A 15,169-nucleotide genomic window follows, 5' to 3' on the forward strand; every position below is an offset into this window, starting at 1 on the left:
AATCTTTCCTGTAATACCATGGTTCGTAGTTTGTAAAGGCCTTCTGAAATTCCAAGTACACAACATCAGGCAAGATTTTGCCTTGAGGAAATAATGGCCTATTTTATCATTTGCTTCCAAGTACCCTGAGACCTCATCCTTAAAAATTGATTCCCAACATCTTCCCAACCACTGAGGTCAGACTATAGTTTCCTTTCTTCCGCCTCTCTTCCTTCTTGAAGAGTGGAGTGGCATTTACAATTTCCCAGTCTTCCAGAGCCATTCTAGAATGTAGTGATTCTTGAAAGGTCATTACTAAACCTCCTTGATCTCTTCAGCCACCTTTTTCATTTCAGAACTCTTGGGGTGTATACCATCTGGTCCAGGTGATTTATCTACCTTCAGACCTCTGTTTCCCAAGAACCTTTTCTTTAGTTATGGTAACTTCACACATTTCGTGCCCCTGACACCTGGAACTTCCACCATACTGCTAGTGTCTTCCACAGATGTAAAATACTCAGTTCATCCACAATTTCCACGTGCTCCACTACTACCTCTCCAGCATCGTTTTCCAGTGGTCCGATATCTACTCTCACCTGTCTTTTACACTTAATGTATCTGAAGAAATTTTGGTATCCTCTTAGTAATATTGGCTAGCAAACTTCCGTATTCCATCTTTACCTTCCCAATGACTTCTTTAGTTGTCTTCTGTAGGTATTTGAAAGCTTCCCAAACCTCTAACTTCTCACTAATTTTTGCTCTATTATATGCCCTCTCTTTGGCTTTAATGTTGGTTTTGACTTCTCTTGTTAGCCACGGTTGTGTCATCTTTCCTTTAGAATACTTCCTCTTTGGGACATATATATCCTGGCCCTTCCTAATTGCTTCCAGGAATTCTAACCCTTTCTGCTTTGCTGTGTCCCCTGCCTATATTCTTTTCCAATCAATTCTGGCCATCTCCCTTCTCATGCCTCTGTAATTCCCTTTACTCCACTGTAATACTGATGCATTTGACTTTAGCTTCTCCTTCTGAAATTTTAGGGTGAATTCAATCATATTATGATCACTTGCCCCAAGAGATTTTTTTTAACCCGAAGCTCTCTAATCAATTCTGGTTCATTGCACAGCACCCTCATTCTCCAGTGGGCTCAACCATGAGCTGCTTTACAAAGCCATCTCGTAGGCACTCTAGAAATTCCCCCTCCTATAATCCTGCACCAACCTGATTTTCCCAATATACCTGCATATTGAAGTCCCCCATGACTATTGTAACATCGCCCTTTTGGCATGCATTTTCCATCTCCCATTGCAATTTGTAGAACATATCCTTACCACTGTTTGGGAGTATGTATACAACTCCCATCAGGGTCTTTTTACCCTTGCAGTTCCTTAGCTCTATCCACAATATCCACCTTCTGACCCTATGTTACCTCTTTCTAATGATTTGCTTTCATTTTTTTTTTACTAACAGAGCAACGCCGCCCCCTCTGCTTTCCTACCTGTCCTTTCGATACAGTGTGTATCCTTGGACATTAAGCTCCCAGCTACAATCTTTCAGCCATGATTCTGTGATGCCTACAACATCATACCTGCCTATCTGCAACTGTGCTGCAATTTCATCGACCTTATTCTGTGTACTGTGCGTATTCAGATCCCTGCTTGGTGATCAATTTGTAATGGAGGGATGCATTTGTTTCTGACTGAAACATGACATGAAATTCTGGGAATATTTGAAATATGCAACACTTCATTTATGAAGGCTTTGTATGATAACTCCCTCAATGACTTCTGTTCCTTCCTTACACAGGACACCTTTGCACACGTCTATATTGGCAGGAAATGAGCATGTCTTCACACTGTTACTGCAGTCTAAACGGTAAGTATTTGATTAAACCTTCTAAATGAAACTTAAACTCTTCAATTCTGAAGTCAAGTTTTATACCTTGGCAGATTCAGTGCCAATTTTTAAATGTTTGTTCTAGATGTGACTTGGAGCTGAAGGACCATGAAGGAAATACTGCGCTGTGGCTAGCACTTCAGGATATAACAGTGGATTCTGATCAGTCAGTGAATCCTTTTGATGATGTTCAGGTTGTGAATGGCACATCGTTTGATGAGAACAGTTTGGCTGCAAAACTTATTAAATGGGGCAGTAATCCAGATGCTCCAGATGCAAAAGGTAAGGAAAGTTGGATATAATATTAGATGATTGCAACTTCTAAAGTCATTCTGGTATGACCAAGTCATTTCCAGTGCGAGGACCTCCAGAGTTGATGCATCAAGGACTTACTTTGGCATATATACCGTACTGTGCTGAAGTCTTAGGCTTATATATGTAACTAGGCTGCCTAAAACTTTTGCACAGTACAGTAAGTTATGTCTTTCCCATTACCAAATAACACTTAATACTACTGAGCTACTACTACTCTTTCTATATTGTTGCTAGACCAATTTATTATTCTGTGAAATTTATTGTATATCCTTTCAACACATGAACTTCATGGTATGAGACCAGGTAGATAAGAGAGGGCAGTATATGTTGCTTTAATGTTACAATTAAACTTTGGTGTCATATTAGCAGATTTTCCAAGTTTTTGAATTTTATTCCTATTAATGCTCCAAGACATTTTTAATTTGCGTTTCTTAGATATTACATAGTATAATTTTTCATTAACACCAGTAAATTTTAAGGCACCATGCAAAATGTGATTCCTGGGCTTTAGTGGATTAATGACATGCAGGACCCAGTAACCCAGATATCGAACCACTGGGATTTCCAATAGTTAAATAATGCAATTTTGAGATTTTACTGTAAAACAAACATAAATGTACAATTATAAATCTCAGCTATGTTCCCCAGAATTGTTCTGAGAGCCTGGGAAGAAGTCCTCCATTTGAGTTGTCTTGGGGTTGTCCAAGAAGCTAGTTACAAGCTGTCTTAATGTGTCGGTGCAGGTTACCGCTGCATTAAATGGGCGTTGTGGGGTGGTTACATTTCTGGAAAATGGTCTGCGTCGCAATTTTTTTGTAATACAATGGCATATCATTTATTTATGCATCAAGAAACAACTCTTTAAAAATGTTTAATTACCTTCTATTCATGTGACAGTGAATTTTACTCTGCAGCTCAAATTTTTTGAGATTTGTGAATTCTATAAAAGTGCTTTACAAAATGGCAATAACACCCAGGGTAGTTGTACTTTATAAAGTTGAATGGGGTCTCTTCAAAAAGCAAGCATCATAGAATATCAGTGTTACATGTCTAGTTTATGATGGGAATAAATTGTAGAGGAGTTCACACAGTGGTATGGATTTGTTCTACTTTTGTGTAGCTGCTCTGCAAGCTTTCATCTGTTACGAGGGAATTAACAATCTATTTCTTTGGTTGCTTCTGAATGTATAATTTTTTTTGAAGTTTGCTACCTTAAATAACAGTGCGAAATTGAAACATGTCTAAGTAGAGTATTTAGAGATAAATTTGAGTATTTTCTTTATTTCCCAGATCAATCCTTCACTTGTGTATATGGCTTGGCATTGACTGACTGCAGGAATACCATATAAGATTTAGAAAGTACAAGACTTTTAGATGCTTCAATGAATAACACTGAAATGTAGTTAAATAAGCTAGTTTATGGTCAGTGTAACTTCCTAACTGATTGTTCTTTTGGAGATGCATAACACAGTGAACTGCATTTAACTCTTCAAGTCTGTTCTAGGAAATTGTCTGACGCAAAGGGCATCGGAGGTTGGAAATGAAGCTGCTGCACTTTTCCTAGTTGCTCATGGAGCCAAAGTTAATCACGCCAATCAGTGGGTGAGTGTTTGAAGCTAACGGCTTTCAAGGAGGTGTCTTCCATATTAACGTATTAAAGCAATAAATAATATTGGAGAAATCTCAAATATTAAAATGCTACAGCATATTAGCCCACATTTGATTGTTAACTTTTGTTCTAAGCAATCGTGTGATGCAGAGCAATCAAAGCATTCTGTGGAAATGCTTCATGGCTTCAACGCACTCACCTAAGCATATATCGCAAGGTTCGAGGGCAGCATCTGTCCTGCTGTTATAAAACTATTGAGTGGTCCCTTAGTACAATAAGATGGAATCTTGACCTCACAATCTACCTTGTCATGACCTTGCACCTTATTGTCTACCTGGGTTGCACTTTCTCTGTAACTGTAACATTTTATTCTGCATTTTGGTATGGTTTTACCATGTACTACCTCAATACACTGTTGTAATGGATTGATCTGTATGAATGGTATGCAATGCAGGTTATTCACTGTAGCTTGGTGCAAGTGCCAATTATAAACCAGTTTACCAATTTAGTTTACTAATTTGCCTTTGCCAAAACAAATATTCTGTAATGATGTTCCACATAGTGTCATGAGAAAAAGAGACAATCTAGCTTTTGCCTTGCATGTCTGTTATTGTGTGTATAGATTGGGATACAAAGGGTAAAATTTTTCAAGCATTCTTTCCCTGATTTGAATTTTTTTTGTTGTTTTACTTTGAATCTGTTGACAATACTACACAGTTTGATTAAGATGGGTAGATTAGTTTGGGCCCAGTACCAAGAACTGCTTATGAAGGAAGGAACCAAATATTGAAGATGTTTTAACCTTTCCAGTTGACTATAAAATTGTTAAAATATTTCTTTCTATGTAGATTTCCTGCTGACTATTCCAAAATATTTCCGTCTTTTAAATACCTTGATATTGGCTCTATCATTGAGTTATTTTGCCCTAACTGAAAACTCCGGCTTTGGCAAGATTGGAAAAGTCTTGCGGCTATTTCAAATTTTTTTAACTACGTATGTGGTTACGTGATTCTTTCACATTATAAAGTTGGAATTTTGTAGCCAGTTAGTTATGCACTGCAAATCTCTTGTGTTACACCATGGCAACGCGGGTAGACAAGCGGTGAAGGTGTATGGCATACTTGTCTTCAGCAGATGGAGCAGTGAATACAGAAGTTGGGGCATGTTACAGCTGTACAAGATGTTGGTGAATCTGCACCTGGAATTTTGTGTGTATTTCTGATTGCCCTGCCAATTGAAGAATGTCATTAAGCTAGAGAGGGTGCAGAAAAGATTCATTAGGAAAGGTTGAGTTTTAAGGAGAGACTGGATAGGCAGGGACCATTTTCCCAGGAACATGGGAGGCTGAGGTGGTGACCTTATAGGGACTTATAAAATTGTAGATCACTATAGCTCAGAAACTGGCCTTTCGGCCCATCTAGCCTATCAGTGTCCATTTAGATATATACTTTTATTAAAAATATATGTCTAAAAGTAACAACTTTTAGTAAAAGCTGTTCCTTTAAACTGCTGAATAGATTAGGTGAATGGACATGGTCTTTATTTTTCCAGGCAGGGGAGTCCAAAGCTAGAGAACGTAGGTTGAAGTTGAGAGGAGAAAGATTTAAAGGGAATCTGTAAGGAGGTTTCTCCCCCACTCAGGGTGTTAAGTATGTTATTAGCTGACTGGGGAAGTGGTAAAGGGGATACTTAGTCGTGGATAGGAAAGGTTTAGAGTCCAGTTTATGGTTTATGGTCCAGTTCCAGGAAGAGGACCAGCTCAGGAAAGTGCCTTGGTAAACGTGGACTTGTTTTACCTGCTGTATGACTGTGACCGCCCTATCTGCCAATGCAGCATTTTCTGCATTCTCTCCAAAACTGGGGAAAACAAAAGATATCGGTGTGAATTATTTCATTGTATTTGTATGAAGATACAAAGCTGGGTTGTTGTAAAGTACTTTGAAATGAATTGTAATACCAGGCCTTTTGGTGAGGAAAGGACTCTGATTTAAAGTGATTGGCACAAGAACAGGGAATGGGAGGGACATACTAATTAACATAGTTACAAACTGCAATGCACGATCTGAAAGGGGAGGTGCTGGAATAGTTTTCAAATGGAAATCTAGATTTAAGAGAAGAAAAATCTAGGGAAAATGTGAGGGAGGTCTAATTAGCCATTGATTCATAGGCTAAATGGTTTCCAGTACTACAAGGTTAATTGAAAGGTTTGTGTGTTTGCGGGCATGCTACAAAACAGTCTAGATTACTGGAATACTGGTCAAAAATTACTGGAATATTAGTTGAGACCAGTAGATGGAGAAACTTTTACTTATTAAATGTTAACATTTCCAAGATTAACTGATTTAATTTTTGATGGGAAAAAGCAGAACTAACTTAGTGTCTCCCTCCTCCTCCACTGCATTATGCTGGGTTATTGGCCATTTTCCTACCTCTATCCACATCTCTGTATCCTAGGGTGAAGCACCACTTCACACGGCCTGCCGATATGGCTTGGCAAACCTCACCGTGGAACTGTTACAACATGGAGCAAATCCCAATGTCCAAACAAAACGACCACTTCCCACTGGTACCAGTCTGTCTCAAGATACTGCTGATGGCCTTCACCTGCAGACTCCGCTTCACATGGCAATAGCAAACAATCATCCGGATGTCGTGTCTGTGATACTGGAGCAGAAAGGTAGGTTTGCTTTGTCACTGCACCTGGTTTATCTCCAATCTGAGATATCAATGTGGCTTCAGATTAGCACATTAACAACGTCAGGCATTAATAATCACCTCTCTCATTGCACCTCTGTTTTACTTTCCTCACAATGGCTTCAGAAACTAATTTTGACAGATCTGCCAGTGGCCGTGAAATTCTCAGTGTACAGTATTATGAACCATGTAATCCTCTGGCAGATGTTGTGACTGGCATAAAAATATTGGAGTATAATCTCATTCTGGCCATTGGTTGTATTCATCTAAATTCACACTGGTGGCAAATGCCAGTGGGTACAACTAGCACCTGATATACTCCCTCATTTAGCACTAATAATACATTTTAAATATTGATTAAGGGTTACCTCAAATAAAAGTAAATTGCTAGTTGAGGTCCATTTTATGTGTTAGTTTCCTTGCTTTTTGTTGAATTTAGTGCAGTTGAATTGACAAGGGCAGATACAACTAATATTCTTGCACTGGCAGAGACAATTTTCTCCCTATGTATTCAATACTGTAATTACAGGTATGTAACCCCAAAAATAGTTTCTGTCAAAACTGCCATGTCTGCTTGAGCACTATGGATAAAGCAGAGTGATGTCAGCACTCTTGTGTACAGTGCCAAACTCGCTAGTGGCTGTCAAATGTAAAATTATCCCAAACCACCTTTTCCTGTGTTCCTGACAACTCTTGCATTCATGTACCTAATTTCCCTTTGATTCCTTTTGTCATTTACCAATACTGATGGCTTCATAGTGTAGAGGTGAGTGTGGCCAGGACCGTGCTGTCCTCCAAGTCCTTACTGATGTGAAATATTTTGGGGATTACAACATGGCAACCGGACGGGCAACAACCTCTACTGTTTTTCTATTCAAATGAAATAACCTAATTATTTAGATGAGTCCATTAAGTAAATTGAATACATTTGAACCTTATTTGGAAGGCCTGAGATTGAAATAAAACTAATTTTGTTCTTTTAATCAATGCAGCAAATGCACTTCATGCAGCCAGTAATCTGCTGATTATTCCTGACTTCAGTCTCAAAGATTCCAGAGATCAGACTGTCCTAGGACTAGCTTTGTGGACAGGTAACAGAATGCTTTGCTTTCCATATACTTTTTCATTAGACTTGTTCGTTTTCTAGAAATTAGTTCCAGTTTAATGTCATCCTACTGTACAGTACCTACATATAATCAAACAAAACAACATTCCTCTAGACCACGGTGCACCCAGAAAACACATATTACACAGCACGTAAGCAAAATATCACCACAAATAATTTAGAGAGTCAGAGTCGACCATTGTTGTTGTGTCCTAGCTGTCTATATAATATGCAAGCCAGCACAATACGAAATGGAGAGCAAGCTGTTGTCCGTGCAGCAAGTTCCACCTCTCCACGCAGCTGATGAATCCAGAGGAATGGCTGAGACGGATACAGTTTGCCAGCAGTATCACAGGAGTTACCAGTCAGCGTTTTACTCAGGGTAAGGCTGTCTCAGGGACTCCAGCTGGTGATTTTTTCCCCCCTCCCCCCCCCGGGTTAACTCCCGAAAACCTTCCCTATAAGTGGGTATAGCTGCAAGATAATGCAGGTTTGAGATCAATTTTCCTTCCAGATGTGCTGGCAAACACAGCTGACAAGTCCCATTTGCCCGAAGCAGCTGGTTTTAAGGCACTAGTAACCTGTCTTTGTCCCTTTTCCTGTCAGAAGAAATGGTTCCACCAGGCTTAGTAGCTAAGCCACACGTGAAGGCCAGAAGCTGGACTTGGTTATCTGATGCACAACGTTGAGAGCTTTTAATGGGTAGTTGGAATATATCCCCACTACTACCACCCCCCCCCCAGCTATAGCAACCTTATAAGTTAATAAAATATAATTCAAAATGCACACCATGGGAAGTTGTTAGAATGGGAAGAAGAAACTTCACACACCTAAATCTCCTCAAAGTGTAGACGCTGCTGTGCTCGCTTGATTAATGAGGAAGTGTTGTGGGTCCAGGTTAGACTGTCCATTATGTGCACACCAAGTACTTCACTCTCTCCATGGCAGAGCCATTGATGTGCAATGGAGAGTGGATGACCTGTGCCTTCCTGAAGTCTACAATCATCTCATTGTGTCTTGTCTATGTTGAAGCTCAGGTTGTTCTCACACCATTTAACAGGCCTCTCTATCTTCTCTCCGTACTCATTGTTGCCGATGAGGCCAATTGCTGTTGTATCATCAGCAAACTTGATGCAGCTTGAGCTGGATCTGGCAGTGCAGACATGAGTCAGCAGTGTAAACAGCAGTGAGCTGAGCACACTACCCTGGGAGGGCACCAGTGCTCCGTGTGATGGAGCTGGAGATGTTGCTGCCACCTTGGACTGACTGGGGACTTTCTGTCAAGAAGTCCAAGATCCATTTACAGAGAGGGGTGTTGAGTCCCAATGAGGACAGCTTACCCACCAGCCTCTAAGGGATGCTTGTATTAAATGTACAATAACTTGGCATATGAGGCATAATTTTCTAGGTGGGACAGGTTGAAGTTTAAGGGCCAAGGCTATGGCATTATGAGTGCACTGGTTTGAGTGGTTGGTGAACTGGAAATATAGCTGTAAGGTAGGATTTTATATGGTCCATTACCAGCTGCTCTAAGCACTTCATGTTTGTTGAAGTCAGTGCCACTGGGTGATAATCATTTAGACAAATTACCATCACTTTCTTGGGCATTGGAATGATGCTGTTTTGAAGCCTGCAGAGACAGTGAACTGTTGCAAAGAGATATTAAAGATGTCCTTTAAGACCTTTGTTAGCTGGGCCACACAATCCCCCAGCACCCGACCCAGTATGTTGTCCATCCCTGCAGCTTTGCATGGATTTACCCTGGGTAGGATCCTGCTCGCCTCAGCTGCGACCAGACAGGATGCTGGTTCCTCAAGAGAAACGGAGAAACATAGAAAATAGGTGCAGGAGTAGGCCATTCGGCCCTTCAAACCTGCACCGCCATTCAGTATGATCATGGCTGATCATCCAACTCAGAACCCTGCACCAGCCTTCCCTCCATACCGCCGATCCCTTTAGCCACAAGGGCCATATCTAACTCCCTCTTAAATATAGCCAATGAACTGGCCTCAACTGTTTCCTGTGGCAGAGAATTCCACAGATTCACCACTCTCTATGTGAAGAAGTTTTTCCTAATCTCGGTCCTAAAAGGCTTCCCCTTTATCCTCAAACTGTGACCCCTCATTCTGGACTTCCCCAACATCGGGAACAATCTTCCTGCATCTAGCCTGTCCAATCCCTTTAGGATTTTATACGTTTCAATCAGATCCCCCCTCAATCTTCTAAATTCTAACGAGTATAAGCCTAGTTCATCCAGTCTTTCATCATATGAAAGTCCTGCCATCCCAGGAATCAATCTGGTGAACCTTCTTTGTACTCCCTCTATGGCAAGGATGTCTTTCCTCAGATTAGGGGACCAAAACTGCACACAATACTCCAGGTGTGGTCTCACCAAGGCCTTGTACAACTGCAGTAGTACCTCCCTGCTCCCGTACTCGAATCCTCTTGCTATAAATGCCAGCATACCGTTCGCCTTTTTCACCGCCTGCTGTACCTGCATGCCCACTTTCAATGACTGGTGTATAATGACACCCAGGTCTCGTTGCACCTCCCCTTTTCCTAATCGGCCACCATTCAGATAATAATCTGTTTTCCTGTTTTTGCCACCAAAGTGGATAACCTCACATTTATCCACATTAAATTGCATCTGCCATGAATTTGCCCACTCACCTAACCTATCCAAGTCACCCTGCATCCTCTTAGCATCCTCCTCATAGCTAACACTGCCGCCCAGCTTCGTGTCATCCGCAAACTTGGAGATGCTGCATTTAATTCCCTCATCCAAGTCATTAATATATATTGTAAACAACTGGGGTCCCAGCACTGAGCCTTGTGGTATCCCACTAGTCACTGCCTGCCATTCTGAAAAGGTCCCGTTTATTCCCACTCTTTGCTTCCTGTCTGCCAACCAATTCTCTATCCACATCAATACCTTACCCCCAATACTGTGTGCTTTAAGTTTGCACACCAATCTCCTGTGTGGGACCTTGTCAAAAGCCTTTTGAAAATCCAAATATACCACATCCACCGGTTCTCCCCTATCCACTCTACTAGTTACATCCTCAAAAAATTCTTGAGATTCGTCAGACATGATTTTCCTTTCACAAATCCATGCTGACTTTGTCCGATGATTTCACCGCTTTCCAAATGTGCTGTTATCACATCTTTGATAACTGACTCTAGCAGTTTCCCCACCACCGATGTTAGGTTAACCGGTCTATAATTCCCTGGTTTCTCTCTCCCTCCTTTTTTTAAAAAGTGGGGTTACATTAGCCACCCTCCAATCCTCAGGAACTAGTCCAGAATCTAAAGAGTTTTGAAAAATTATCTCTAATGCATCCACTATTTCCTGGGCTACTTCCTTAAGCACTCTGAGATGCAGACCATCTGGCCCTGGGGATTTATCTGCCTTTAATCCCTTCAATTTACCTAACACCACTTCCCTACTAACATGTATTTCTCTCAGTTCCTCCATCTCGCTGGACCCTCTGTCCCCTACTATTTCTGGAAGATTATTTATGTCCTCCTTAGTGAAGACAGAACCAAAGTAATTATTCAATTGGTCTACCATGTCCTTGCTCCCCATAATCAATTCACCTGTTTCTGTCTGTAGGGGACCTACATTTGTCTTAACCAATCTTTTACTTCTCACATATCTATAAAAGCTTTTACAGTCAGTTTTTATGTTCCCTGTCAGTTTTCTCTCATAATCTTTTTTCCCCTTCCTAATTAAGCCCTTTGTCCTCCTCTGCTGAACTCTGAATTTCTCCCAGGCCTCAGGTGAGCCACTTTTTCTGGCTAATTTGTATGCTTCTTCTTTGGAATTGATACTATCCCTAATTTCTCTTGTCAGCCACGGGTGCACTACCTTCGTTGATTTATTCTTTTGCCAAACTGGGATGAACAATTGTTGTAGTTCATCCATGCGATCTTTAAATGCTTCCCATTGCATATCCACCGTCAACTCTTTAAGTGTCATTTGCCAGTCTATCTTAGCTAATTCATGTCTCATACCTTCAAAGTTACCCTTCTTTAAGTTCAGAACCTTTGTTTCTGAATTAACTATGTCACTCTCCATATTAATGAAGAATTCCACCATATTATGGTCACTCTTACCCAAGGGGCCTCTCACGACAAGATTGCTAATTAACCCTTCCTCATTGCTCAATACCCAGTCTAGAATAGCCTGCTCTCTAGTTGGTTCCTCGACATGTTGGTTCAAAAAACCATCCCGCATACATTCCAAGAAATCCTCTTCCTCAGCACCCTTACCAATTTGGTTCATCCAATCTACATGTAGATTGAAGTCACCCATTATAACTGCTGTTCCTTTATTGCACACATTTTTAATTTCCTGTTTAATACCATCCCCAACCTCACTACTACTGTTAGGTGGCCTGTACACAACTCCCACCAGCGTTTTCTGCCCCTTAGTGTTATGCAGCTCTACCCATATCAATTCCACATCTTCCCGGTTTATGTCCTTCCTTTCTATTGCGTTAATCTCCTCTCTAACCAGCAACGCCACCCCACCTTCTTTTCTTTCATGTCTATCCCTCCTGAATATTGAATATCCCTGAATGTTGAGCTCCCATCCTTGGTCACCCTGGAGCCATGTCTCTGTGATCCCAACTATATCATAATCATTAATAACAATCTGCACTTTCAGTTCATCCACCTTGTTACGAATGCTCCTTGCATTGACACACAAAGCCTTCAGGCGCACTTTCACAACTCTCTTTGCCCTTATACAATTCTGTTGAAAAGTGGCCCTTTTTGATGCTTGCCCTGGATTTGTCGGCCTGCCACTTTTACTTTTCACCTTACTACTTTTTGCTTCTACCCTCATTTTACACCCCTCTGTCTCTCTGCACTGGTTCCCATCCCCCTGTTGTGAAATAACCTCCTCTCGCCTAGCCTCTTTAATTTGATTCCCACCCCCCAACCATTCTAGTTTAAAGTCACCTCAGTAATCCTCGCTAATCTCCCTGCCAGGATATTGGTCCCCCTAGGATTCAAGTGTAACCCGTCCTTTTTGAACAGGTCACGCCTGCGCCAAAAGAGGTCCCAATGATCCAATAACTTGAATCCCTGCCCCCTGCTCCACCCCTCAGCCACGCATTTATCCTCCGCCTCATCGCATTCCTACTCTCACTGTCGTGTGGCACAGGCAGTAATCCCGAGATTACTACCCTTGCGGTCCTTTTTCTCAACTCCCTTCCTAGAAAGAGGGGGCTTTCCTTGATGTCACATCATTCATTGTGCAGAGAAGGCATTCAGCCTGTCAGAAAGGGTGGTGTCGCTGTCGTTGACGCAGAGAGTGGATTTGTAATGTATTATAGTTTGTATACCTTGCCACATGCACCGTGTATCCCTGTTGTCACAAAGGTGTCTGAATTTTATGTGAATTCTCTTGCTTTGCCTTCCTGATGGCACGTGAGAGCACGGCTCTTGCTGACCTGTATCTCCAGAACTGAAGGCGGCGTTCTGATCTGAGTAGTGCACAGACCTCTGCAGTCAGCTATGTTTTCTGCGTTGTCCTGGCAATGTAGTGTTTAATCACAGTAACATCCTCAGTGCAATTTCCTATGTAGCTAGTCACTGAGTAAGAAACTAAAAAGTGTCTTGTAAGCTTTTTGTAATCTGTTAAGAAGCAATGTGATAAGATCTTTGGTGTGATTTCTGGAGGATCCTTTCTGGAGAATGGGAATCTTTAATTTGCATCAACCAATATAAAAGGTATTCAAGAATAACAGAAATATAAATTAATTTTTTAATCAGTCTTTCTTGGCAATAGAACCGGAAGTCTAATAGTTAACCGTATATGAATTGCACTCTTCCTGCAGGCATGCATACAATTGCTGCACAGCTGCTAGGTTCAGGGGCAGCCATTAATGACTCCATGTCTGACGGTCAGACTCTACTACACATGGCAATTCAGAGGCAAGACAGCAAAAGTGCCCTCTTTCTTCTTGAGCATCAAGCTGATATAAATATTCGGTGAGTGCAATTCAGTATACTATGTACATAGGGCACCTTTAAGGTCTCTTGAGAGAACTGAATGAGGCCTTTGTTCACACTGATTTCCTTTGTTTTCATAAGTGTTTTATTTCCTCTTTCACTATATTTACTGCTTTTATTTCTTGTTGTTTCTTTGTATGTTTGACAGAACTAAGGACAGTGAAACAGCTCTTCAGTTAGCCATCAAAAATCAGCTTCCGCTTGTGGTTGATGCTCTTTGTACCCGTGGTGCAGATATGGCAGTGCCAGACGAGAAGGGCAATTCACCTCTGTGGCTGGCCCTGGAGAGTGGACTTGAGGACATCGCTTCCACCTTGGTGAGTGTCACCCAACAACAGCTTTGGTTCATTCATCTGTTTTGGTGCATAGATCTAGAGAAGGATAAAGATGTAACTTTCCTTCTCAATAAGTCAATGACTCTTTGTCAGATCGAGAAGGAAAAGTCCAAGTGAAATTCCACTGGGATGATTTAATAAAACATAAGAAACCAACAGAAAGTTTGGGGGAGAACTAAGAAATAGATGAAGATTTAAGATTCAATAGGTTTATCAGCTCTTTTTGTAGCACGTGTGAAATGGAAGAATATATAAACACAAATTATCTAAGTACATAATTAAGGCAGGGTAATTTTTGTGGAGGATTTAAAAAAAAATTATTGAGAGATAGCACGAATATATACCCTTCGGATCCAACGATCCTGTAACACCCAATGTGGCCAATTAACCTACTAACCTGTACGTCTGGAATGTCAAAGAAAACCGGAGCATCCAGCAGAAACCCATGCGGTCGTAGCAGGGAGAATGAACAAACTCCTTACAGACAATGGTGGAATTGAAATAGTATTGCACTAACTGCTGCATTGTCAAGTTTGATTACGTCAAATTAGGATAAGTGCACAAGCTCTTGTCTGAAAGGTGGTGGATTTCTGGAATATTTGAAAATATTAGCAGTAATTTGAAATACAGCTCTCTGCAGCAGTTTTCTGTAGAAACAAGGGAGCAAATATCAGATTTATTGAATAAAGTGCCAGTTTTAGTTAATAATCTAATGGTGCATTGAATATTTGTCTAATAGCGATCAGAATATTGTGTTCTAGGGAATACTCAAGGGAGAAAAAGTGAATAATTTTGGAAATTGAAAATCTTAATTTGCAGATGTTGGTAATCTGTAATTTTAAAGTTTTCAAAGGTCCAGATATAATTAAGATTGAATTCTGTGATGCCTTAAAGGTCTGTCTGAACTGATAATATGAAAGAACAATGGGAAGAAAATTGAATTGTCAGGAGCTCTTAAACATAAAGAGTGGGAATATGCTAAATGAGTATGATGAGCATGTTGAATGATCATTTTCCTGAAGGGGTAAAGAAAAACGCAGATATCTTTCTTGAGGCATGTTCAGTATCTTGTTAAGATTAATGTAAGCAGAATAATGTTGAGTTTAAAGAGTGAATCTATATGATCAGATGGTTTCTATCCAGTGTTTTAAAGGAAATGGGTGAAAACTTTACAACTGCTTCAACTCTGAGTCTTTCCAAATTTGGTAAATTCA

The 15,169-nt window shown here is 40.7% G+C and overlaps 1 protein-coding gene across 1 annotated transcript in view; it reads left to right on the forward strand.

Moving 5' to 3' along the window:
* Nucleotides 1-15,169, forward strand: part of ankfy1 (ankyrin repeat and FYVE domain containing 1) — a 98,995-nt gene that overhangs the window by 39,283 nt on the left and 44,543 nt on the right. The window contains exons 9-15 of the mRNA XM_063031506.1: nt 1,787-1,855; nt 1,962-2,158; nt 3,696-3,793; nt 6,255-6,477; nt 7,487-7,585; nt 13,446-13,599; nt 13,769-13,937. Coding sequence (XP_062887576.1) covers nt 1,787-1,855; nt 1,962-2,158; nt 3,696-3,793; nt 6,255-6,477; nt 7,487-7,585; nt 13,446-13,599; nt 13,769-13,937 — 1,009 coding nt within the window. The remainder of the gene's footprint in view (nt 1-1,786; nt 1,856-1,961; nt 2,159-3,695; nt 3,794-6,254; nt 6,478-7,486; nt 7,586-13,445; nt 13,600-13,768; nt 13,938-15,169) is intronic.

The sequence above is a fragment of the Mobula hypostoma genome, chromosome 23, assembly GCF_963921235.1.
Source record: "Mobula hypostoma chromosome 23, sMobHyp1.1, whole genome shotgun sequence".
Taxonomy (NCBI): Eukaryota; Metazoa; Chordata; class Chondrichthyes; order Myliobatiformes; family Myliobatidae; genus Mobula; species Mobula hypostoma.